Below are 26,575 nucleotides of genomic sequence, written 5' to 3'. Positions count from 1 at the left end.
GTTACTGAGAGGCAAAGTGCTGCATGTCAGACGTTCCACAGCGAGTTAAAGGCTTATACCTCTCCTCTTCTTTCTTTATCCTCAAATCTCTTATTTACATTATAATATATTTCTCCATCTCTTTATCGTGCTAAGCTCTAATTCACACTTCAATGTTACCTTCTTTTTCTAGCTTCCTGGAAAATCTGCCAATTTGTTCTTAAAGTCTTCCCCCATGGCTGATCACCCCTGATTGCCTTCTTATTTGAGCAGCCTGCCCTCTGTTTCTCTGCCTCCATCCCTTCCTTTCTCTTTTCCTACTTCCTCTCCCTCTCCTCCATGGATCATAACCCTGCTTTAGATAGCTTTCATTTCTCCAGCTCTTCAAAGCTTGAGTCTTAAGCATATGAACTTCTGAAGTGGCTTGAGCTGGCCCTGTATCTTTTATTCCACTTTGAATGCTAATGCCTAGATTTGAAGTAACTTTGCTCAGAGCAGTCTGCACTCTCTTTGCCACTCTGCGGCTGAATTTGGGACGGTAGCCTATTTGATCCCACCAGAAGGGAAAGGTCTACAGGCCTCTGCCTCACCCGCTGGTAAATTTGCTGAGGGAACTAAGAAAATAAACATAATTTATGTATAGTTTTTCACTTCACAGTTGGCGTCTACATTATCACACTTCCCTACACAGTAATACAGTTTTGGCTGCACCACAGCGCAGTTTGTTTAATGTCAAAGAAGTTTTCAAGTTTCATTTTTATGTCAAGAGCCTTGCACATTCCAGTTTCATGTTTTTTTTTAATCTGCACAGCTCTTTTGAAGTCGCAGGTATTGGTTGGAAAGAGGAAGAGGAACTGACTGCTGTGAGTTAGATCAGTGGAGTGGAAATGATGCTTGTCTCTATTCTGTCAATCCACAAGAGACCAGAAATGATCAGACCCATTTCTCTCATCTTTCCTCTGTCTCCTTTCGCCTTCTGTTGCCCACGGCATGTTCATTTCTCATTTGTAATTCAGATTCCCTGGCGTATTTCAGGAACAGAAAGTTGCATTGCGTTATTTGGCGTCAAACGAATTAGCCTACAACAAGGTTGGCCACCCGCACGGACCTACTCTTTTCTTTTGTTACTGATGTTTACTACTACTCCACTATCTCTACCAAACACTCAAATCACCTGCAGTTTATGACCTTCAAGTTCTCATTACAAATATCTCTCCATCCCACCATCTTTGTCCTTCTATCCTCCCATCTCTCCTTCACCAATTAGACAGAAACTGTCATTACTGACACAAGTAATTTATAGCTCTACATCAATCAGCTACCGCTCCTATGTATCCCTTATCACCGCCGTCTCTCCCACCTCACGTCCTTCTGTAGCTCTCATACCTGAGAGAGAACATTTTATTTTACCTCAGCGCTAGTTTCTCTGTCTGCTCCCATTCACAACTTGCCTCCTCCAAGGCCTTGTAAAGTCTAAATCCCTGCTTTCCAGCTTGTCTGCTGTGAGTAGTTGTGTGTTAGTGTGATACTGCAGGGCCTTGGCACTAAACAACTAAGCGACTGTTGTTGGCTGCAGATATTTCATTTGCAGAGGGAGATGGCTGGGGCAGTGTGTCAGTGGTGGTGAGAGGATGAGCTCTCGGGCAAGGGGACAGAGGAGAAGAGCCTTGCCGCTCTCTCTCTGTCACACTTCCAGGCCTGACGGAGGGCTCTGTGCCCCATCTTTTCCAAGTGGCAGGGAGCCATGAAGTTGAGCACTCTCTTGCTGGCATGTGCTACAATCATCAGTAGTGTCTCCAATGACCTGCTGAGGGACATACTTGTAATGAAGAGTCCTCAGAGACTCGCCACAGAGGTTATTTTTTCTAATAAAGACTAAGTATATTTTAAAGCTGAAATTTTGTTGTTTTTCCCCTGAAACAGTTAGACCCCATCAGCAGTCAGTGTACTTCTCCACTTTTAGCATTAAAGTCAAATTTGAGCTATAAGGAGGAGTTCTTGAGTGAGGAGGAGGCTTCTTTCCTGTAAACAAGCAATTATACACACTCAGCATGCAGAGAGGGACTGCGCTGTCTGTCAATAGCTACTTATGGCTGTCACAGAAAGTGGATGTAAGAAGTGTCGTCCATAAAGCGTAAATCTCCAGCAGAGAGGGAGCGGGAAAAAAAACTGAGTTTAGCATAAGCTGAAATTAAGCTGGCAATATAGGACATCCAAAAATCTCTGGCTCTGGCTGTATCATTAGGCAGAAAGAGAGCCAGGAAGTGCTGCGATGCCACTGTCATGAAGAAGCAGCATATCAACCATATTGTGTCATCCATATTCTGACAATGTGTGCATATGATGGACAGTAATGGGAAGTAAGAAGGGGATATGGTATGTATATATGTAGGTGAACATGTGTGTTTCTACATATATGTATCTATTCACGTATGAATATATGTGGCTGCAAGTGCAGTATATGCACATGTTTCTGTCATAAAGGGGGGAGAGGGGTATGTCTGTGTCGTCCCTGCGACTGCTACTCACCTCCTTGCTCACAGAGCTGTTGGGCCAGAGCATCCTTGAAAATGATCTGTCCTCGATGTGTTGCTGTGGCTCTGAGAGAACGAAAGACAGAGATCAGGAGAGAAAGAGCATTAACACAAACAGCACTGAGGAGAAAGTTAACTGGTCTGTCCTTAATATATGACGATCAATCCGGCACAGATGGCATCATTTCTCACTAAAGCAAAATGTGTTCAAGCATCTGACATAAAGGACATTTTCTGAATTTCATTATGATGTGACTTTGAGGTAAAAACAACAAGAAATACAAGCTTCTCAATGGCTAATGGCTAATTTAGGCTAATATGAAGGAAGGATAAGATAATATGACAAAAAGGAGCTAACTACACATACACATCCTTATCACTCTCACAAAAGTTGGAGCTATTGTTACTATGAGTGCGTATCCTGCGACTGAGAGGATAACTGTCATTTTATTATCCAAGTATTGACAGGATATTTCCTCGTTCACATTATTATATTAATGACATTACATTTTTGTGCTCTTATAGTATAAAATAGAGCATAGGTTATCAAATATCTTCCAATATCATCAGCTCCCTGCACTTCCATACTGCACTCTTGCATGCCGGTGTAAATCTAACTGTACGTTGCATGCTGTATGTATGGAATGTAATATGAATTTCCTTCCGGTGGCCATGAAATGCATTATTCATTTGAAAGAGGGTGAAATGGCTTGGAGTGCAGAGGGATATTTTACACAGACACTGAGCCATGCTCTACTGTACTGTAGCCATGTAGAAAGAGATCCACTCTCATAGCAGAGTTACATTTTAAAGATGCGCACTGATAAAGCAGCTGTCGAGTACAGAAGTACAATCATCCCGTCCAATAATAATAACCACCACAATGCTACTACTACTAATAATAATGATAATAGTGATGATAACAATACAGTAGTTGTTATAATGTTTATGTAAAAAGTGTGGATAACAGTAATAGAATAAAGAGTGAACGGCAGAAAAATCAAATATAACTGGGACACAGGGGGGAGATTGAGGTGGAAAGAGTCCGGAAGAAGCTGCATTTTTCAGAGAGTCCTTGAAACGTGTTATTGGAGAACGATTGTAAAGTTTTAGAGCCCTAGTGCCCTTTGTAGCTCATTCTAGTCAGAATGGGATGTGTAGTGGCTCTATGAAGGAAAGCTCTGTGCAAAGGGAGACAATACTACATTTTTAGATGGCTAGTAAAAGCTGTATTACCTGCATTTTCCCAACATAACACATAGAGGGAAAGGAATTGGAAGGAAGGGGTGGGATTGAGGTCAAAAACATAAAGAGGATAAATATCACAGCTGTGACGTGTTTCCTCACTAACTGCTTGCAGTACAACTGCTTGTCCATCAAGGAGAGTAGAGCACGTGGAGTCTTGTCTCATCTGTCTGGCACTCAGACTTCTCTCTCATGTTGTAATTTAGCTTTGCTATTGATTATGAACATCATCTGTGGCTTGTGAATCTTCACACTAAAACACACACTGACACAGAACTATGTGCCCCACCCACATACAGTGAGAAAGTCCCTTCAAGGGGCACTTGTGGAAATAAGCACATACACTTGGGTGCCTCACACTGTTCAGGGTATTCCCAGGATCCAGAGACATGACGTAACATTTCTATCATCTAAGTCAAAACAATAAAGTAGAGCTCTGAGTAACTTTACTGTGATTTCAAACTTACTATGTATCTAACTCTATTGAAGTGATCCAGACAGTGTGTGTGTGTGTGTGTGTGTGTGTGTGTGTGTGTGTGTGCGTGCGTGCTATGCCACACCCAGTCAGACTAAGAAGACGAAGAGAGGAGAGGATTTAGAATAAGCAAAACTTTATGGGGTGTACACAATGTGGTGGGTGCCTAAGTCAGTGAGTCCATTTTGCAGACTTCCACCTTCTCCTGCTTTATTCCTCTTTCTTTCTCTACAGTCCCGTGTGGATTTTCCCTCGCACCTCCCAAACTCTACCCCACCATGCAGTCTTTTATGGGTGCCAAGGCATTTACTCGTACATCTCAGTTCATGAATAATGAACAGGCCCCTCATTAATTAGTAAAAAGCTTTTGTGCCTGTGCAGAGCTGGGTAGAAAACATACTTAATTACACTCATATTTCAGAATTGGGCGAAAACTAATTTGAGTTTGGTATTTATGAATAAAATATGGCGCGTAACGAACAGCGGGTGGGGATGTAGGAACAAGGACCTTAAATATTTACTAAACACAGTCTCAGCTCAAGTTCACTAAACAGATTCTGTTAAGTGCCAGGGGACAGGAGGCTCCATCAAAGAGCACATTTGACCTCACACACACCTTTTACACACACACATCTGTGACAGTAACCCTTACCAAGCCAGGTAGGAGAAAATGCCCTGCAAAGCTGATAGTTGTAGAAGAATTGTTCAGATCCTTTACTTGGGTAAAGGTAGCCATACATCAATGTAAAATACTCCACAGTAAAAGTCCTGCGTCCAAGTGCAAAAGTATTATCAACAAAAAGTAGTTAAAGTATCAAAATTAATAAAAGTAAAAGGTATAATAATTGCTTCTGAAATGTAGCAGACTAGAAGATAAAGTAACATAATTACTCAAGCAACTCTTGAGTAAAGGACTTCGTACTTATACCACTTCTGACTACAAGCTGTATAATATTTTTGAGGGAAAGCTTTTTTAAATGCAATCATGCAGAAATGTCTTTGAAAATCCCAGAAGCACTTGTCTGTTTCTAATGATGTTGTTTTCTTTCCCTAATAAATACAAAGGCATCTACTAAACAATGACAGAAGAGATATATTCAGAGTGCTTTGTGCCTGTGAAAGTCTGTGTCTGAGTGGTCTGACTATGTGTGACTTTATATCGTGTATGTCATTAAAACAGTAGCCAGGAGAGGGCATTTAGTCTGAGCCGAAGAGTGTGTGATCGGCGCAGCGCGACGGCAGCGTCTGTCCTGCCGTCACACTCCAGCGGCTCCGCAGCGTGTGTCTCTCATTACCGTCTCCACTCGGGAGCCACACACACGCACACACACACACACACACACAGAACAACACTGATACACACAAAACATTTATTGAACATCTAAATGTTAATTTGACTTTCTTTGGGGGGAAAAAAGCAATTAAGGCCCTAAACGTGTTGGTGTTTTTTTTCCTCCTCTCTCCCCTCCTCTGATTCAAACAAGGGATCATTCATCTTGTGAAAATAAGTGTCATCCTCTACCCTCTCATTAGTCTAGAGGAGCAAATCTGAGAGATGGGAAAGAGAGAGGGATTGAGGAAGATGAAGAAAAAGAGAGAGATATGGATAAATGGAGGGGGAAGGGAGAGGAGGGGGGTTGGGATTTGGTCAGAGGAAATAGAGATGGGGGTTAGATGGCCTTGTCTTTCAAAGTCCACAATCTGCTGTCAAATAGCGAGGCATGCGACGAAGGGCAGAGATCCAGTCTACACACACACACACACACACACACACACACACACACACACAATCCAAGCCACATACCGTATGAGCCTTAACATGTATGCAGATGGACAGGCTGTCACTCAAAGAGCTCCCAAAAGGGCCTGGAGTGGGTAATTACCAAGCATGTCTTCCATGTTAGATTACATGTTGCTGTCGGCCATAAGTATCCCCTAGGAGCCAGCTTGACAGCTCCCTGCTAACCACACACAGTCACACACACACACACACACACACACACACACACACACACACGCACACAGACACAGCGGGGAACACTAACAGCGGATTTATCCTAAAGCCATATACATGCAGTTAAATATAGCTACTGCTATCTTAAAGACAGGAATATGCACTGAAATCTGACTACACAAACAAACTTTAGAAACTATTTTTTAACAAGGCCGGTGTAAAAATGATTTTCTTTCTCCACACAAACTATTACATCTGAGGGTGGAGAACACACAAGTTGCCTCGCTCTTCGTCCCTCGTTAGACAACACTCCCATCCCGTCCTCCTCAAATCCCAATTAAAAGCTCATTTTCTCTCCCAGCTCACTAGGCCTGTTGGTAATCATGATTAATATGAGGAGTTTCAGTGGGGTGCAGTTCCAGTCGCCAGCACTGATTTGGTGCATTTGGACCTAGCCCTTAAAATAATACACCCTAATTGGTTGATTTATCTTCCATGTTGAGGACCAGCTGTGGTTATGGCACCACAATCAGGGACGACGGGTAAAAGAATGGAGAGGCAGGAAGATGGAGGAGTAAAGACAGGACAATGAGAGAGGCAGACTGAGAGGGAAAACAAGAATCCACTGCTTCAGTTATCTCCAGAAAATCACTGATAAAGAGCTTTGATGAAATGTAAATTACAGTTTCTTGATTTCAAGCCAGCCTTGATATTTTCATACCCATCAGGGCCTGAGACCCATCCACTGGCTTTGTGGAATCACATTACTCCCCCCACCCCCCACCCCCTCCTTCCCGCCCCTAAATTAATTAATTGAAAAAGGCTCTTGGAGAACATGCAAATTTAATGAAGCTCCACAGAGGAGGGATTTGGGAGTTGTTTGGCAAATTACCTGCTTGTTAGCACAGGGTCATAGAGAGTTACGGCTCCAAATACAGCCAGAAGAAGCACAGTTACTGCTCAGTATACAGCCAGGAGAAGAGCAATTGACCTTGACTACTGTTAGTGAGTAATAATTAGGGGGATTAGGAAAACAACAGCAGTTAGGAGTAAATATGTGAGGAAGAAAAAAATAGAGCTGAGTCTAAAAAAGCTGCTGATTTTGAACTGCAATATCAAAAATTGGATATCTGAGAAAATCAGCCTTTCAAAAACCTCAGTCTCAGTCAGGGTCAGACTGGGACAAGAGGGGGAGAAAGAGAAAAATCTTCTGTATTGACCCAGACTCAACAAAAGAGAGATGAATCCCCACAACAAGTCATGTCTGTGATTTATCTTGTCAGTCAGAACGGAGCACATTTGCAGGAACAGACAGCACAGAATACAAACCAATCATTTCTCACAAAATACATCTGGAGCGGACCCCCTCTCCCCTGAGCATGGCTCATTCTGCTGCATTTAAAATCATGCTTTACCTTTTTTTTCAATCTCCACGCTCTATTTCATCTAGAATTGATAAGGAGGTCAACGTCCCAGCAGGTGGGACGGTGACCTCCTGATGAGACTGTGTGATGTTGGTGCAGCACAGATGTGATGTGGCAGTATTGATCAGATCACTGATGTGAAATATACATGTATCTGTGTGTGTACATGTGTGTACATGTGTGTCTCTGTGTACACAGGTGTATGTATGTAATTACAGGGGTCATGCACCGTCCCTTGGGAAATAAGACAATATCATGGATGCAGAGACCTTTAGGGTAAACAGCAACAAGAGTCTGGGTTGTGATCTGCTGAGGCACACAGGAATGGGTTTGCCTCTAAAAGTGGATGATTTACTGTTAAATTCTGATAAATTGGCATAGTTTAAAAGTTTAAGAAAGGTTAAACACATGAATATGAGAGATATAAGAGTTGCTGTCTCATATGTGAATGTGTGATGTATGAAAATTGGATTTATATGGGTGGACTGTGTCAGATTTGCAGCTCTGGTTGGTTTGTGGAGAAAAAAAGTGGATCGGATTTATGTGCTCTGTCATGCTTCACATTTCTACCCCATATTTCTATATCTACAATGCCAAAATGCGATTACCTTGAACCTATAATTCATGTTCCCTGGCCCAATGTCTACAGTGAATCTGTCACATAGCCACAGGCTAGTATGGCGCTTTAATGATGAGGGGAGCTCATTAACCAGTGATTTTATGTTAAAACAGACTGAAAGCTTGACTTGAATAATAGGAAATCAATGGGAAAGACTAATACCAGGAGAAATTAGGTGCTGGGTGAGATAGGTCACCTGTCAGCCTGATGTCTGAACTCTGACCTTTGACCTCTGATTGATATAACACGCTGTCTATCATCCTGCCTGTCAGAATCACCAGACTGGATGAGTTTAAGGACACATTACTGCCATAAAACGGAGGGGTCAACCTAAATTAAACTTTATTCGGTGATTGAATTTCCATTTTTCCAAAAAAGACACATGCATTATTTCAGAGGGCTCTGAATTTTTAGCAGTACGCCTAAAAGCAGAAGTACATCTCCTGTACATTACGATTCACTCTAAAATGACGTCTACCTGCTACAGCCATTGTTATTACGGCACATGGAAACAAGTTAACTGAGAGCTATGCCCCGTCTACAAAAGCAGCCAAACCAGGCTGTGTTCACGTGTGGTCTGTAGTCAACCACATACGAAGCAATACCGTAGAACGTGTTTCACAAACTTCATGCTCACACAGACCTGACTACTTTGAACAGATGGCAGTATCAACAACACAACAACACCCGGCATAATTACAGCAAAGGAACCATTCCTTTTCAATTACAGCTAACAAGACAAGAGAGTGTTTGAGTGCCCACCTGCCCCTCCTCATTCTATTTCTCCCCTTCTAATTGCTCTGAAAAGTGGCTTCAATCACTCTAGGACTGATCAACCGCAAATCGCAGCGATGTAAAAAAAGAACGCGTTTGCAAACAAATGCATATATACACATGTACAAAGCATGCCACAACATAAACAGCGTGCCATTAGATCTGCAGATATCCGTCTCCTCGGGGGAACACTTTAGGAAGGGGGCTCATATGCAGTAATTAAAGCAATCTCCAACCAGCCAACTGCTGTGCACACACACATAAATACTAACACACAAGGACATGTTCAAGCAGGGCTGAATGTGTGCATACAACACCCAGATACGCCCATAAAGCAACCATACACTGTAGAGTATACATACAAGGAAGAGCACAGCGCTATGTTGTTTGAATATGTTTCTCACAACACACACACACACACACACACACACTGCACCGACTGCCTTGAGGCTGTAAGTGAAGCAGAATAAAGGCAAAGAAAGGACGAGACACACCAGTGCATCTTTGCATTTACCAGAGGAAGCTATTAACCATTCTCACCTCTGCTAAGTGCAGCAAAGCATTCAGTAGTAATGTAGTGGCGTGGACTGTCTTGTCTGAGCAAGAAGAACAAAAAGTGGGGCTCAACTATGTTTTATGCAGTCATTAAAGTGCAAGTTGGTTTTGCATTTTGTGTGTAAGAAAAAGGTTGGCTCCAGGCCTACTGTATAGCTTCACTATGACAGCTGCTGCAACTTTTTTTTTTTACAGATTAATCTATTGTTTTTGATTCATTCATTAATAGTTAAGCATGTAAAATGTCATTACAATTTCCCAGATCCAAAGGCAACATATTCATATTGTTTGTTTTGTTCGACAACAACCCAAAACCCAAATATATTCAATTTACAGTAACAAATGTGGCACTTTTGCTTGATAAATGATCAATCAGTTTCAAAGCTTTTGCTGATGAATTTTCTGTTCATCAACTATAGAATAGTGTGATCAGTGTTTGCATATGGATGTATGTGTATGCGTGTGCTCCTCCACCTCCTCTTCTCTCCTCTCCTCTTCTCCTCCAAGGCCTCCCCTTCTCTTTAGGTGGCAATTTACAGTCCCCCAGAAAATGAGTTCTTCTGGATGCCCACGTCACTGCACTCCATCACACTCCTGCTAGTGATCTGTTACCAGGAACACTCCAACAATATTGCCCATAAAACTGCTCACAGGCTATTAATGCAGTGGTGGACCAGCTGCAGCCCTGTGAAGGACATAGGATGTCTATGCCTTTAATTCAAACACTCATGGACACTGCCTGTGGAAACCGGTCCTTATATCAATCAGGGTCGGTGTACTATTGGCAAGGGCAGGACATTGCATTATTTACATTTTGCACGGTAAAGACAAATCTTACACCCATATTTTCTATTACCTTGTTTGACTTTTGAAATGATTAAAGGATTTGCTATAAAACTGCACTTCTTGGGAGGGATCATTTATAAAAACCAACACAAATGACAGTCGTCTGATCACATCTCGACCTGAAGAGTAATAATACTGACAGTACAGTGCTGGAAGAAATTATATGGCCCCCAACGTGGCCCTGGTTTTGGTCATAAGGGCCTCGCCTGTTGAATTTCTCCCAGACTCATGTCACATCACCCACGTAGGGCAGCTCTGGAGGTGAGGATATACTGGTGGAGATGGGAGCTGTGAACTGGAACAGGGTGCAGTAAGAGAGAGAGAGAGAGAGAGAGAGAGAGAGAGAGAGAGAGAGAGAGAGAGTGTGGGTGTGTGTGTGTGTGTGTGTGTGTGTAAGGAGCAGTCTCCAGCCAGCTGGAGTGTGACTGGCTGACTTTGATAAGGTCAGCCGCAGGGGCCCCTATTGTCATATAGTTGTGGCCCCCTGCCAGACTCACTGTCATCAGCACTGGCACACTGCTGCTCCATGGTTTACACTCAAATGCAAACACACAGCACACGCATGGACACACACACAAATACTGAGGAAACACACAATCCTCGTAAGCTGACACACGCTCAACAGTAATGTGTTTGCTGGCAGACAAAAAAGCCAGTAAATCTGTTTGGCTCCGTGGATATTGTCTAAATGGCAGCTCTACTTCAGCAAATTCCCCAACTGAATCCTTTTCTGTCAGTCTGTCCATAAAAGTCTCTGTCTGATAGTCTATCGCGTACCTCCAGGAATTCATTGAGGGATTTTTATGGGCACTGCCAAAATGTTTAATTTAGTTGTGTTTTTTATGAAACACTGATGTACAATTTGCAATGTCTTTCAAGTTTTGAAAGAGAATGACTGGTAATAAAAAAGGGGGGAAAAAAATAAGGGATTAGTTTGCAGTTTGACTATCCAAGCATCAACATCATATGGTGATAATGATGTTTTCATTTTTAGATTTCATTTTAAAAACTCGTTTGGCTATTCTTGATATAAAAGTTTGAAAATTGTCAAATGTCAAATGTATAAATATTACAATATTTGCGGGTGAATGTCTGAAAGATCTTTGTAATGTGGCGCTGTGCTGCTGTGACTTTGCATGGGGCAGAGTTACTGAAGTCCTCACTGTTCCTCTACGCTTCTCCAGGAACAGCTGCTAATTGCATTTTGACTGATTATCAGCATGAGGCTGTAAATCACCAGCCAAGAGAACTACAGGGAAAGAGAGTTAGAGGATGTTTCCAACAGAAAGAGATGGAGAAAATGATGAAGAGCCAGACAAAACAGAGGAACGACCAAAGCTGTTCTCAAACGTATAAAAACAGATCTTTTTCCAACTTGGGTCAATCACACAACATGTAAGCTTCCAGCAAACAGTTTTTAACATGTACACAGACAGACAGATAGAAAGCTAAATCACCTGCGCAGTGTCCCAGAGCAACTAGTTACTGCCCCAAAGCCCCCTGCCATTCGTACCAGTGACAATGGATAACTGCTCTTTACTTATGCCTTTATGCAATGTCACAGATGAAGAGCATCATGTGGACCAGAGCAAAAAGTGTGTGTGCATGTGTCTGTATCACACCCATCCTCGGGGGATGGGTGGATCTGCTCAACCACTCACACATTTTCCAATGAGAAGAGGGACCAAGCCCATTGAATGAGAGGATGGAGATATTTCTGTTAATTCTCAGCAGGGTCACACACACACACACACACACACACACACACACCCGCCACTGCACAGGCCATGTCAAGCAAGGTATTAAGGATATTAACCCCACACACACATGCTATCGTTGTCCCCAGTTTAACCTCTTTCTAGTCATCATGCATGCTTTCTCTGACAGGGTGGCCTTTTAACATCCTTTCTGTGGCTCTGACAGAGAAAACACCGCCCATGGTGTCAGCTGATAAGCCTCCCTCAGACTTACTAGGTCAATATGCAGCCACACAACATTAACGGATATTATTGTTACAGTTTACGACTTCCATGTCTGGGTTAGATGCGTGGCAGCTGTAAAGGTCCTAGTCTGCATCACAACTTCTTATCTGCAATTTTTCTCTTTTACACACATACACTCAAACATGACTTACAGGAAGTTGACGCAGCCGGTGCCAGGCGGTGGGGCAATCCAGACAAAGCTGAAGCTGGAGGAGGGCTGGTGGCTAACGTGGGAAGCAACCACGCTGCAAACAAACTGGGTTCCACCAAACGGCCGCTCTGGCATCACACCTGGGGGAGAGAGGAGAAGAGAATAAACGAGAGACCAAATAGGATAACTGAGAGAGACAGAGAAAGTTGACTTCAAGGTAGCAGCTGGTTTCCATTTATTTTACTATAGTATTAAAGTCAACTTACAAAGAAATAAAACTTGTTGTATGTTATATTGTATTTGTAAAAGTTACATTATCATTGTGCAGTAAGCCCATTTATATGATTTTTATAGTCTGCCAGTGTTGTGCATTCATGGACCTCCCAAACAACATTGCCTTCATAAACTGCACTGTTAGAAAACCACACCCAAAGACAAACAATTACTAAAACATAGATGTGGTGTAAAGGAAGGAGAAGATTATATTTAATTTATGGCCTCTTGAATTAAAAACACTGCTTTTTGGTAGCCAACCCTCACCCGTTTCTAAACAGCAAACTTCCACACTCACACAGACTCACTACTGCACACTCATAGAGTTACTTTTACGACAATAAAACACACAGAAATAATGATGTTCACTGTGATGGATCATCAACAGCATCTCAAGCAAGTCTGTTCAGGTTGATTTTATACAGTAATGAAGTGAAAGTAGAAGAGTAGGAAAAATACATTAAAATAAAAAATGGTATTCTGCGCAAGATGATTTGCAGCAAAGTCAAACTAAAATGCTGCAATAATATTTGGTAAAACAGAATGCACTAAAAGGGCAATATATTATAAAGTAACACTTCTTACAGACAAATCAACATAAGTCTGAAACTAATGCATAAGGTGACAAGCCAATGAATAACCAGATACACCAAGAGAAAGCAACAAGCCCAAAACTCGAGTTTTGCACATACATATTCACCTTATTCCATCCTCCCTTCTTTCCGTTTGCTTTTTATTTCTTCCTTCACTCGTTTGATCTTGTGCCGCTTTACTGCTATTTTTTCCATCCACTGGCATCCTACAGTTTTCTTTTTCTTCATTGCTTCCTGCCTCACACTCACTTCTCCACCACCTTCTCTCCTTTGCTCTTTTTTCCTCTCTACTTCTCTCCTTTCATCATTTATTTTTTTCTCAACCCTCTCCTTTCTTTTCTCCCTCCCCGTGAGCTGACACTACATAACGGGGCTCTTATTAATGAGGGTCTGTGTCCGGCTATGATTGCACCGATGGAATGACATCATGTCACACAATCTTTCCTTCATATCACAGAGGGCAAGGGCAGGACGCCGCCGGACTCATCAATCACTACGCAGACATACGAAACAGTTGAATAATTTACTGTAACTAAACGGCTTTGCAGTGTTGGCGAAGAGGCGTCCAAACTGCGGTGACTATCTCAAATCAAAACACAACTAGAATGTGGAGTGTGCATCTCCCACACAGGTAATCTGGGCATTTGTCATAATTCTACAACATTAAGTCAACATAGTGTGGTCCACTGCACATGGAGCAAACACATTCAGTCAGTTTAAAAATGTATGTGATGTCCCATCTGTGCATGAAGATGTGCTCTGAGCTGCAGTGCTCTGGCGGCTGGCCTCTGCTCTTTATAACCTGCAAACACAATCCTCTCCTCAATAATAACTCATCTCACTGAAAACATAATCAGCAATGATTAATAACATCAGAGCTTTAATATCCCCCGAATCAATGTGCAAATCAATATGCAAAGATTGTGTGTGAGCGTGCGTCTGGTGTGTGTGTGTGTGTGTGTGTGGTTCAAAACTAATTATTTAAAGAGAAATAATTCCGCCCATTTCTGACAGTAATAAATTTGACCTCACAGATTGCATCCATAAATATGCACAATGTCGACAGCACCATAAATGTTTCTGTTTGACACGGCCAGATGTGTGTGTGTGTATGTGTGTTGGTTTGCATCGTTGCACAAGATTTATGTTTATGTACATGTGCGCGTGCCATGGTACAAACAAACCTAGTTATCATTGCTGTCGGATGAAAAACTAAGAAAAACAAGCTTGTTTTTAAATTGAGCATCATGCATTTTTTTTTGTTTACCCTGTGGGGTTTGCAAAGGTTTTCTTCAACCCAGGAGTTGTACATTTTGAAATCATGCAGAGGAACATCAACCTCTTTAACTGGAGTTCAAACTGAATAATCATCAAAGCTACATGATTTAAGAGGTTTCACATGACAACAACATATTGTGTCATTATGTGTGAGTGCAAGCAGCGTGTGGGCCTAGTGTGTCAGATTTACGACATGTCGAGCAAAGCAGCCTTTTACATTGGTAAGGAGCTGCTGGTGTGTAATAACAGACTGAGATGTAATCACCCACTAATAGTACTGCTGTTCTCTAATCACCTCAGCTACAACCTCTCCGCGTAATGGCCACGATTTACTCTTAAGCAAACACATACACACTCACAGAAGGAAACACACACATAAACACACATTACTGTCGAGGGTTATTGCAATGTTGTTTGCCTGGGCAAGATCTCCTCGACACCCTCTTTCTTTACCGTCGACATACGCAACTGCAGGAATTGTTTCTGTGCTGTTCTTACGTAGCACTCAGGGAAGCATGCATTGACATACTCATACATCTTTCTCTCTTTTTAACCTCCTTTGACACAAAAGAGTGCCATTTCCAGAACAATTTCCTTGCTGCTACGTGCCACGCATTTACTGCCGCAAGCAAAAGTAGGCAAGACAACAGTTTTGGCACTAATTGTCCAATTTTGTGGCACAAGAAGCGAGGGAGAAGCGCTGTGAAGCTTTCTCACCACACTGCCATGGTGCAATTTGAGAATCCCTGCAGATGTGCATAATACAAGCTTAGCTCTTGTGGCAATGGAAACACTATCTGGAAAGCTGCAAAGATACACAGAAAGAGAGAAGTGTGGTGATGATGTTGAGTAGCAGACTGAGCAGAGGAGATAGCAGAAGGAGAAAGTAAACTGTGGCTGTGGCAAGTGTGGACAGAAACAATGAATCACTCATTCAACTCCCTCATTCAAAGGAATATTCTCATTTACATTGCTGTCACTCAAAAAAGGTGGGCAGGGCACCACGAACTTTACTGTTAGACAGAGTGGCTTTTCATTTACAGTGATGACAAACTCTTGTAATACAACCCTAATTCATTTACCACAAGCTACTGTAACTCTTGCCTGAATAGGAAAATGAACAAATGTTGAATGAAGTGAAAACAAACACAGAATTCAATGTTTGAAACAAAAAATGAGCGTAACATTGTGAGAAAATTGGAAAAATAAATACAATAGCAGCAGACAGGGAGATAAAGCAATACAGAGGGAAAGGTAGAGAGAGAGGAACTGCGGGTATGGCTAAAGAAAAGCAGAGAGCAGTTAGAGTAGGGTGAAGATGAAAAGGCAGACTGATGCACTCCAGGACACAGCAGCGCTGGGACTCGACACTGCTCACAGAATTTCTATTCCCACTTGAAAAATACACTCAGGCGTAAAAATGCAAATAACGAAACTAGTCCCTTTCATGTGCGGGTGTGGAGAGAGAGAGAGAAAAAAATCACTATGATTCAATGAGATCCAAATCCCAAATGTTCCAGTAAAGCAACAAGCTGTAGTGAACCTGGACAGAAAAAAAGAAAGCTCTGACATTCCTGGTTCTGTCCAGGGAGATGAGCAGAGAAATAGAAGGACATTGTGAAATGAAAATACATAACAAAGCCCTTCCTGTGTCCTTATACGCCGGGGTCACACCAACTGCAAAAGCTGTTATTTTATTATTATAAACTTAATTTACTCTTCACTCAGTTGACTTCTGAGTTCTTATTTACGACATCTCTGGTACCTAACAGATGTGATAGATGTTAACTTTGCTTTATGTGCTTGTTTTCTTTTCTGTCAATATTTTGTGATTTGTTCATCTCCTCTTTTCTCACTCTTGTTCGCCCCAAATTGTGTTTATCATTGTGTTCTGCACATATGGACTTGTTATCACACAATCTCAGAACTCACCTACTGAGTGGACAATGACAGAAGTTGTAGCTGCACAAATGCCACTGGTGGATGCATTCATACTGCATGTTAGATAAGTATCAGCAGAGGCCACTTCTAATTCAATAAGCAGCCACAGGGGGATCTTGGAGGACTGTTGCAACCACACATGCACAGTCAAATGCACACATGCAAATGCATGCACGCTCGCGCTCTTTCACATGCAGATTGGGCACTTATGAGCTGTCGGCAGTGATTAATGGCAAGGGAAGATGACCTGCTAACTCCCACGGTATGACTGGGCAGAGCATGTTTCATAAACATAAACCCACACACACACACACACACACACACACATATACGCGCGCACACAAATGCCTATACATGCATCCTCGGGCATGCCCACACACAAACTCACTCAGATACACAGAAACACAGGAAGTGGGTGTGCCAGGATTTTAAGGGTCAAATGTTGGTTGTAGGACTGTCACCCCGGCATCAATCTCTGCTGGTAATTGTAGTGAATTTTTTAAGCGACCCATAAAAAGGAAGTGGGAAGTTGACCGCCTCATATGTATTCATATTCAGACCGCCCATGTCTGCAGTAACAAAGACTTTTCCACATTTTCCCTTCCGTCTGGTCTTTCTTCTATTAAATATGTAAACACTCCAATTCACATCTGTCTGTGTCCTTTTTAACATTTCTATGTTTGGACGCAGCATTGTTATCTGTCTTTATATCTCACTTTGCAAAGCTAATGAGCTTTTCCGCAGCCAAGCTCAAAACAAGTCAAATAGATGGAGTGAGAATTCTCCCTGATGGAGCAGATGGGCAATCGGTGGCTCAGCCTGGCAGCGACTTCACACTGTAGGACCAGCAGGAGCCGGTCTAACTGGCATTAGAAACTGATAGTTAGGCTTTGTGGCAGAGTTGCGAGGATTCAAGAGGCACCATTCAAATTGATGTGCACATTTACCAGAATCATTCAGGGTTTATTCACACCATTTGACATCTGGTCAGTACCAAATAGCTACTGGACTTTGCACTCATTCCACAATTGTCCTTCAGCAATGTCTGGCTTGGGGAGGGACAAAAACCTGGATTTGAGTGATCTGTCTGTGTTTGATTTGATTTTATCCATTCCTGATAAATGGCTTCTAAGATGATTTCAAGGCAGTAAAATATGTTTTTCTTGCTAGATTTCTGATTGACAGGAAGGCAGTGGGAAAATGCACCTCAGTCCTAAAGAGAGGGAAATCTGGGTGCTTGATTCTTCCTTTCTTCCAACAGTAAATATGATAAACAGGTCCAACTGTCCCTTCACTGGAGCAATTGATATTAATGAATTCATGTACACCTTCAATGCTAGAGCACACACACATACTGCACCACCATGAGCACACATACACTTTCATGACCCTGGACGCCTGTACATACACATACAAAACTAACCACAAACAGAATATTAAAATGCATGTGTATGCATAGCAATTTGCTCGGTTAATGAAAGCCCTATGAAGTGGCGTAATGTGCTGTAAGGAGATTAGGTTATTTGATTTTTGTTTTAGGAATTAATATTTGTCACCACTAACTATATTCTTTTTGATTAAACACAGAAAAGTGGGTCTCATTTAAAAAGCACAGATTAATGTTTATGATGCACATCTTTTGTCCTCCAGGCCTGTTGTGTGTGTGTGTTTGTGGTGTGCACACACACACACACACACACACACACACACACACACACACACACTCACACGGATAATAGCCTTATAAGCAGTGATCATTCTCCCACTTGCTCAGACTTAGCAATTCAATGTATACCACCCCAGATAATTTGGAGAGCAGGCCCATTAAAGGCTCATATTTCATGTGGTAATTCTTAAAACCTGTCATAAACCTATTGGAGCATTAACATGTGTTATTAAAAGCCTGTGAATGTATGGGAATCTGTCAAATGCCAGAATAATGCCTCTGTCAACATGTTTCAAGAGAAGGCCACACAATGGCGACATAAATGATACATCACAACAGTACTGACAGCCTGAGTAGGGACCCCATGCGCTTTGTGCTGCTGAATGATCCCATGCTATGGTGTGTGTGTGTTTGTGTGCGCTTGTTGTATTGCATTCACCCCTTCTTCCCAACACCATCCTCAGCTGGTCAGCCGGACCACTGCAGGGTCGGCGCATGACACCCCGACTCTGATCTGCCATTGGCTGAAATGGGCATCCATCTCAGCATCTGCCAATCACACTACCATGGAGACGGGTTGGCAGCGTTGTGGTGATGGCAGGGGTTCGGCACAGCGCTGCCAGGACGAAGCTGTGTGTTAATATGGGTGGTGAAAGATGCCAGTGGCCAGGGAAAAAGGGGGTAAGAGACTCTGTGGGAAAATGTGAGGGGGAGACGTTTGCCACATGAATGAAAGAGAGTTTAACTGGCAGTAAAGGACACCTGGAGGTCTGCTGAGCTTTATTTGTGTATAGGTGAGCATGTGCGAGAGTGTATATGAGAGACGTACTGTGCATGTGTATATGTTTACATTATTATGTTTTTCCATGTGTGCACAGTACGTTCAGTTGAATGTTCTGTGAAAGAAGCCATTTGTGAACAGATAAAATGTATGTATTCATGCCCTGGCTCTAAGCATCAAACCCATTTTTGCCCATATGCGTACATTCACCGAACAATTGCTCTTTCATTTAGGCTTCCATTGTATCTCACAGCATCCATCATCCATAAACTCCAGAAGGCAAGGCCACACACACCCACACAACACACACAAACATACAAAGCTAGGGCTTATTGTATGAGCTGCCAGTGTGACTCTAACCAGTTAAAAGAGAGAGAGTGCTGTACACAACAACATATGGTCATATGTGAACAATTATTTAATACAAATACTAATTCAATAATTGCTTATTCTTCTGCAATATGTCCCATACATGCTGCATCTATCAAAGAAATAACCATTTAGGTCATTGCTTGAGGCTGCGTACTGCTTCCTCTCAATGATCAAGAGCTACAAGCCACACAAGCCTGAATGATAAATGGTAAACAGGAACACTACTAGAGCATAATGTACCCCCCTGAACTAAAGTGTCATAATTCAAATTAATGTTGTTCTGAATCAAACAAGTGGTGTGTGTTTTGGAGCCCCACCCTGTATGATAGATGATACTTTTACATCTCAGCACAGCCCTGCAATCCATCTCAAAGGCACACTCAAACACACATATATTGTACTCAAATGCAGGTATGCATGCATAAGCATTTACATCTGCCACTTTTATTGCTGAATACACTGTAACCTTTCAATGAAAATTCCAGTTTGTTACAAATTGGGTCTTATTTTCATTGTTCTGGTAATTATTTCTATCAGTAATAGTAAGAGAATACTACAACATCGCTACAACGAAGTCCGACAAGAAACAAGATCAGAAACAATAAGACATGTTTTGAACAAGCCAACAGCTTAACACACTATTGCTAAACCAACTAAATCAATTTATTTGGAGGTGAAACCAAGAATGAAAACTGAAATGTAAAAATCCATCACTGCATAGAAAAAGAGTGATGGACGTTTGCGGACAATTTGGGTAATAATTCTACCTTTCACCTTCATTTTCTCTTCCAAATAAGTTTGACTAAACTGGGGGTTTGTTTAAAACCTGTTTGGTCATCTGACTTTTCATGTTTCTTGCCGGGTTGGACTTCTTTTTAGTGCTGTTGCCACATTCTCAGAACTCAGCAGTTAATTTAGTGAGCACAATTTCATTATTACTGATAGGAAGGATGGCCAAAGCTATGAAAATGAGACCCAAGTTGTAATAAAACGGAAATTCCCTTTCCCTCAAGTCAAGCTGAGAAACAGGGGCCTGTTTTAAAACTGGGTTCAGTCCCAGGCTCAAGATGCATATGTGTTATGTAAACCATCAGGGTGAAATGCTGCTGAAAGGCCTAAATGGAGTGACATAGCCGAGCCTGCTGAGTGCTAGTGGTGTGAGGCCTGTGGAGCAGCACCCAGTGGAGGACAGCCAGCTCCATGCCCCAGGAGAAGCTTACCACACTGGGTGGCAAAGTCACTAAACTCCCCTTCCCCCACCCCTCTAGTCCTTGAGCACCCATTTCTTCTTCCACCCTTCCATCCATCCATCCATCCAATACGTCCATCCATCAGTGAAGCCCATGAGCGCCTGCCTTCTGTGGGTGTGTGTCATTGTAGCTTGGCAGGCACACACCACAGCTTTAACGGCAGGCGCCAGGGCTAATTTGATTTTTAATTCAACACGACTCCTCGGCTAATAGTTTGAGCTGGGGATTAATTAATCTGATTTGACTTGTGCTAATTTCTTGCACCCACATCCCTGCTCCCCACCCGCCAATGCAGCAAACAAACAAACTGGTGAGGCCGTGGTCTCGCAGGCTCTGTCCTGACACACATGTTGAGTGTGAGAGATAGAGACCTGGGGCGACAGGTGAGGAGCCAGTGGAAAGCCTAGAGAAAGCAAGGCATGGTGCCTGTGCTGCATTTGCATGCGTGTGTATTTACAGTATGTGTGTGTGCACCTAAACGTGTTTATGGAGGAGGCTGGAGCTGAGCCTGGTCTGACAGAGGAGTGCTGGGAGGCAGTGAACTAATCACGGCAACAGCCTGGCTCTTGTAAGGAGGGCGAAACACAGAGAAGGTCATCAACTATTTTCACTGCCAAAATATGGGTCAGATTGGATCTGGGTGAGTTGCTCACAGATGACTTGTATGTAATGTAAAACAAAATGGGCCCAGGCGGTGGAGCATTCCTGTTCCTCTCTGAGGCTTTTAGAGGGTGGAGAGCCAGATCCAGTCAGGGCCCTGCAGGGAGAAACCAGTAGAACCACTAAGCTTCCTCATCTCACAGAGTCAGAGAGAGCACTTCCACTTTTTCTAATACTCTCTGCAAGGGAACTTTAAAAATGAATAGACCTCAGAGTGCAGCCCGGATGGCATGCACTTTGTGGAGAAGACTTTGTAAAATCACTTTCTCTCAGTTTGCACACCAAACCCACAGATGCCCACACACTTGCAAGGTGCATGTGGAGGTATAGAGTATAAGGAGTTTTATATCACAACACAACAGAGATACATTTCAAAGTCAGCTTGCCTCTTTGTTGAAATGATGCAAACCCACTAGTGTTCACAGAAATGTGTCAAACTGAGCAGTCTTTGAGTCAAAGCTCTCTCTGTCTTTATTCTATCTTTATTTCTCTCTCCTCTCTCATTCTCTCTGGCATGTAACCAACATCTCTGCACGGCAGAAAATAACATTGCTCTGCTCAAGAGAGACCACACATGGGAGAAACAGCCTACGCCTGCTGCTCTCTCCTGCAGGATAAAAAAATAAAAATAAAAAAAAAACTGGCCAACATCTCACACACCACTTTGAAATCTCTATCACAGTCAGTCCAGCTCCTGCTTTCTCCTATTTCTGCTCTCTCTGTCACCCTGGACCTTTTTTACCATACATTTGGATGCAAAAAAATACAACAAAGAAAGGAAAAAGCACTCAAATGCTCAGCATGTGCATACAAATACATGTGTGCTCTCACAAAAGCAAATATAAACACGTGCACAACTTCACTCACTGACACAAATAGATGCACATATGCATGAACATAGACACACATACTGAACACCACTCTACACATACAAATGTAAGCACACCTAGAGAAGCCGTGGGAGTTCAAAGACGGGACCATGTGTTCCAAGAGAGCTAGTGTACACTAAGTGAACCAGTAAATTCCCAGCAGCAGTGCTCCAGTAGGTCTACTGTACCTGCCTGAGAGGCAGACCTATGCTGTTGGTATGTATGGCCACAACTAATGCACTAGTCCAGAATCAACAGTGGGTCTACCTTAAATTAATAATGGATTATGTTGTATTCTGTTTGAATTCTTTGAAGGTTGGCTGGTTTTTTGCTTCCAAGGAGGCTTTGAGCATAAAAATGAGCTACATGACTTGTGATGCATAATCACCCAAGCATTCCTCTGGGCTCTGAGAGCACCCAAATGTTTAGCCACCTGTTAGCAGCTTCCAGGCATTGTGCGATTGGTGGGGGAGGACGTGCCGGGCAACGGGAGGGACAGAACAGAGGCTCAGTCTGGGCGCAAGGGGTGGGAAAGTCCTGTGCCAGCAAAGCAGGGAGATTTACAGCAAGCCGACCCAGCCGATCTCGAGTCTGATCTAACACTGTGCCGCAGAGAACACAAATCACCTTCCATACATAACCCTGCCCCTGACAACTCATTTCATCTTCTGCACTAATGAATTCATCATCAGGAGGGATCTGCCTTTGGGTGCCTCTGCCCTGAGCAGAGAAGGAGTAATGGCTTAGATAAGTCATCATCATCATTATCAACATCATCACCGCCAGCTCCACCTTGCCTCTGTTCAGCCCATAGTTCAGGAGCAACAGTTTGGGACTGTGCAGTGTCCTGACAGAGTTGCATCAGGGGAACTTTGGCTGTGTTCAAGGTTATCATAAGGATGGATGTCAGAGTCACAGATGCACATCCTAAGTGTGAGAATCAGCATGAGTGTGTGTATGTCAATGGAATTTGAATGTGTTGTGGTATAAGTGGAGTGGATAAATCAGTGAGTGTGAGAGCTCTTATGGAAGCAAGCAAGAGTATATGTGTGTGTATGTGTGTATCGGTGTGCATGTATGAAGGAGTCTAAGCGGCGCAGTCAGGGAGCTGTCAGCAGAGAGCCAGGGAGCAGGCTGATCACAGGGCTGCAGTGCGTTTGAAGTCTCCCAGGGACTGACAGCTTCTCTCCCCATGGGAACACCTTCCCTCGCCCCTTTCTCTCCCCCCTGCACCACCCTTTCTCTATATCATTCCTCTTTATCCTCCATCTCTCCCTACACAGTATCACCTTCTCAGTTTTTTCTCCTCATCCCATTGATGGAGGGGGTATGCGGAAGCACACTCGTGCTCTCCGGGGACTGTTAGTACTGCCAAACCAAGGCTTTGTTCAGTAAGAAAAACACCTGTGAGTGTTTCTTTGTAAATACTGACATGATGAGCTGCCACCTCTCATTGTCTGACATTCTGGCTGACATTCAGTCTGGTTTGGTGGCAAGAGGGCACAGACCTTCAGCCTTGAGATGGATGAGTGTGTGGATATCAGGATTTGAATGCATAATTGTGCATAATAAGAAGGAAAGACTGCTTCTTTCTATATGTTTCTATTTACCACGAGTCCTGCTAAATATGTGTATGGCATGATTACGCTTTTGGCTGCACACCCTCCCCTCAGCCCCCTCTTCACAGGTCAAGGTGCAGCAGGATTTCATCTCTGATCGGGCGGTGTGTTAGCATGAGCCCATCCGTCATGGGGACAAAGTGTCGGCTGGATGTCCCTGTCACTAAGCTGTCCATTTTGTCAGACAGTCAGATACATCATATTGAGATGGGGACTGATCCTTGCTAGCAGAAGCCAACCGCCCCACAAATACATACAAATATGCAAATTAACGACAAAATAAACATCACCCTGCAAACGAGCCATCCATCAATGACCAGTTTCTCAGCAGCTCAGCATTGGCACGGCAACACCAATCAGCCACTCCGTCAGAGGGAGTGATGGAACGCCATCCTCTCATCTTCTTTCTCTCCTGCCCCCTCCTTATATCATTCACATACTGTCTCCTTTTCATTGGTCCCTCTTTGCCATTTTTCATGCAAACTTTCTCCAATTTCCTCTCCTCTCACTCTCCACTCACACTCATCCCCTTAATCTCAAATACTTCAGGACCATGTTGGCATTTTTGCCTATCCATTTCCCTCCCCTTGTTTTCAAAGCTCTCTCCTTCCTTCAAGTGCCCTTTGTTCATCATCGTAATTATAAATCTGGAGACATTTAAAATGAATACTTGTTCTGTCTTTGTGTTTGAAGGGATAATGATGTGATGGGAAACATTTTGCCATTAGGGGAGCAATACAACTCAGACCACATGTGACATTTCTTTCCATCCAGGCGCAGGCCTATGGGGTCCAATACGTCACCTCATCATTGCTGTGCGACATACAACAGCGAACTGTTCTTATGCAAACCCGGACCAAATAAATCAAACCCGTGACAATGTACATAAGTCATTGTTTTCATCATAAAATCTTTGCAGACGCCAGTTTGAAAGCTGTGTGAGTTCCTTTCAGAAAGCCAAGAGGCTGGAATGGAAAGAAATAGGTCTTAATGGAATAAAAGTCAAAAGGAGGGAAAAACAAGTAAGCAGTTGGAATTCTCCAGCAGCTGAGTCAGTCCAGACTCATGTTGCTTTGCTGGCAGTGTGCATAGACATCTCCTGTGCGCATGTTACACACACACACATACACACGTAGTCTAAAGGTTTCACTGTAAAACATGTTGTAAAGGTCTCTAATGAGCAATTAGGTTGTCAAACTGTACTACACACATAATGAAATGAATCTCTTTTCACACTCTACCTCGTCCATTAACTGTATATTGCGACTACATAATAGCCCACAATGACAAGTTGAGTCTTTCCTGCCGGCCCCTCGCACCTTGAAACAGGATCATTGCGGCGGCTGTGCCTCAGCCAGACTAGTTTACCGGGCCACTTACGGGCACATTTATAAAAACCACAGTCAATTTACGCTCCTGTGTTCCGCCTTCCTCAACATTGTTTTTAGCTCCAGTTGGTCTGATTCTGCACTAGCCATAACAAAGAATTTACAGCATCATAAAGGTTTGTGGTTAGCCACCCGCCGGCAAGTGGGGGATCTCCTGCCTTTAAGCGGTGGAGGAATGAGCCTTGGGCAACCGGAGCCGCAGCTCAACCCAGTAGCAGAAATTCTGGCATTCCTCAGACTACCCTGATTGCCACCCCAATTGCTCCATCACACTTCAGCTAATTCGACAATGAGTGGGTGTTCAGTTCTGACGAGGTAGTAAAAACTCTCTTGCATATTTATTACAAATGTAGAGTGAAGTATATTGTTATTCAGAGGGAGTGAAAGCCAATAAAATGCTCACTTCTTTGTCTCCACGTCCTGTATGTGTATTTACTTGTGAGGGAAAGTACATTAGTGCATGTGACAGACCAAAAAAAAAAAAGACGAAGAGGACCAGTGACAGAGCATGTGTATTTGCATGCAGTTCTTTTATGAGCTTTCTGTAAAAAGCAGTGAAGGGTGACACAGAAGGCCCAAGGGGAATTCGCTCTTTGGAGGCCGGCGTGCAGTCATCCTGTCTGCTCGCTGCAACAGCTCTGACCACACCAACCACTAGACATCCCCACAGAGAGTGTACAAACACTAACCCTGTCTCCACAGCTCCCTGCCTTTATGTGTTTCTTCCGTCTTCATTTTTCTCTGTTTCAAACCATTCAACCTCACCAGATGTCCATCTTTGTCTTTCTTTTACTTACCCTCTTTCTCTCCCCTGACATCACGTCATCATTTACTATCTTAAAAGTGTCTTCTTGCTTAGAATTAACTTGTGCTTTCAAATCTCAAAAACATTCAGCAATCTTAATTTACCACTGATCTTCTCCCTGTGTGTGCCATCCTGTTGTGGCGGTGCAGTGAGGTTTCATTCTTCCCATGCTGGGGTTCATGTTGGTTCCCGCCTTGATACATCTGTCAGCCACATGTTGCCCAGCCAGCCGCCAATCCAACAGCTGTACACAGCTGGAGTGTGTGTATGTGCTTTTGAGAAAAAGTGCGTGGGTATTTCTTTATTGAATGTGTGTGTGTGTTTGTTGCTGTCCACGTGTCCCCTACATGCCTCCAGTGAGGGGGATTAGAGCCACACCCTATCTTAGATGCTCTACATTAAACACCAGACTCGTAAAACTCCCTCGAGGAGTTCTGTGACCCTGTTGTCCTCACACATCCTTTTATATTTGTCACAACAACAATGGACATCAAGCGGTGTCTCATTCCATTATTGTTCCAATGCATTATCTTCAAAGCATT

General features: G+C 43.0%; 1 protein-coding gene across 1 annotated transcript in view; it reads right to left on the bottom strand.

Annotated features, from left to right (window-relative positions):
- LOC139286581 (reelin-like) overlaps window positions 1-26,575 on the bottom strand; it is an 87,982-nt gene that overhangs the window by 40,263 nt on the left and 21,144 nt on the right. Inside the window, exons 3-4 of the mRNA XM_070907436.1 lie at window positions 12,540-12,678; window positions 2,509-2,579 (exon numbers count right to left, since the gene is read on the bottom strand). Of these exons, the coding sequence (XP_070763537.1) occupies window positions 2,509-2,579; window positions 12,540-12,678 (210 nt within the window). The remainder of the gene's footprint in view (window positions 1-2,508; window positions 2,580-12,539; window positions 12,679-26,575) is intronic.

Source organism: Enoplosus armatus, chromosome 6 (genome assembly GCF_043641665.1).
Source record: "Enoplosus armatus isolate fEnoArm2 chromosome 6, fEnoArm2.hap1, whole genome shotgun sequence".
Taxonomy (NCBI): Eukaryota; Metazoa; Chordata; class Actinopteri; order Centrarchiformes; family Enoplosidae; genus Enoplosus; species Enoplosus armatus.
The sequence above is the reverse complement of the archived record's forward strand: the minus strand, read 5'-3'. Positions and strand labels throughout refer to the sequence as shown.